Here is a 992-nt window from a genome sequence, read left to right as displayed (position 1 = left end):
TCATGGGACGTGAAACGCTTCGAGCCACTACGACGGTTGTTCACGGCCACCAACAAGCAGATGTGCTCAAGCCCAACGAGCAACCCGAGGCATGCCCACGACAATGACCAAAGAAAGACGACCTTGACCGCGAGTTCGCCTCGCATTTGAATCTGCTTTGGACACTGTCCTGATGCGTCGTTGCGAGTCACGACCAGAAAACTTCTTGGTCGCCCTCGCTATCTGCACACATCCTCTCATTGATGATGGTGTACGTACGTGTACTGGTAGCCAGCTAACCTTAGATTACGATGCCTCCTACGACGCACTTCTCATGCTATCTCACCCACGTGCTGATTCCTGCGATCGGGTTTGCTTCGCTCCAGCATCCACGCGTCCAAGAGACCGAGCTGCTGAATCTTACTCGAGCATCCTGTTTATCTTTTTTGGCTTCTGCCAAGTAGCGCAACACGAGGCGCCGGCATCCTGTCTCTGTCCAGTGAGACCATGACACTCAACGTGGTGACACTAACGTAATGAAGAACGTTTGATGGCATTCTTTGGTTTCAAGGGATGCAACTCAATACCAAGTTGCGTGCAATTAGTCGTAGTGGCTTCGTCGAGATCTACGAGAGCATCTTTTCTCGCTTCATGACGCGGTCGTCAAACTTGACGAGGAAGACCGTCTTGTCCGGCTGCCCGTTCCCGACGTCGACGGTATGCGCTTCGACTTGCGAGTACTATGCATGGCGCGCATCATGAGAAACACGAGATTTTTTGGCGTCGTACAAAGCCCGCCGAGTCGAGGATGCCACGGATGACACCGGCAATGTACGCGGCGCAGTTGAGCTGGCCCATATCGACGGGCACCGAGATGAACTTGTTGGTGAGCGGGTCGAGCTCGTGGATCATGTCTACGTCCAGTCGTCATAAGCCTCGTCTTCCCATCGTGCTGGTGCTACATTCGTTTTCGTTTTCGGTGCTGCGCTCGAGCGCATCCGCGGCCTTCCCAA

The 992-nt window shown here is 54.0% G+C and overlaps 1 protein-coding gene across 1 annotated transcript; it reads right to left on the bottom strand.

Annotated features, from left to right (window-relative positions):
• Nucleotides 1–528: 528 nt before the first annotated feature.
• On the bottom strand, nt 529–891 carry SPRG_17682 (hypothetical protein; the record flags this gene model as incomplete). Its single annotated transcript, XM_012357069.1, has 2 exons — nt 529–719; nt 769–891. 2 exons carry the CDS (start codon nt 889–891, stop codon nt 606–608), a joined length of 237 nt encoding a protein of 78 aa, XP_012212459.1. The 3' UTR covers nt 529–605.
• Nucleotides 892–992: the final 101 nt, after the last annotated feature.

This window comes from Saprolegnia parasitica (genome assembly GCF_000151545.1).
Source record: "Saprolegnia parasitica CBS 223.65 unplaced genomic scaffold supercont2.719, whole genome shotgun sequence".
Classification (NCBI taxonomy): domain Eukaryota; phylum Oomycota; class Saprolegniomycetes; order Saprolegniales; family Saprolegniaceae; genus Saprolegnia; species Saprolegnia parasitica.
This window is presented reverse-complemented; position numbering and strand designations above follow the sequence as displayed.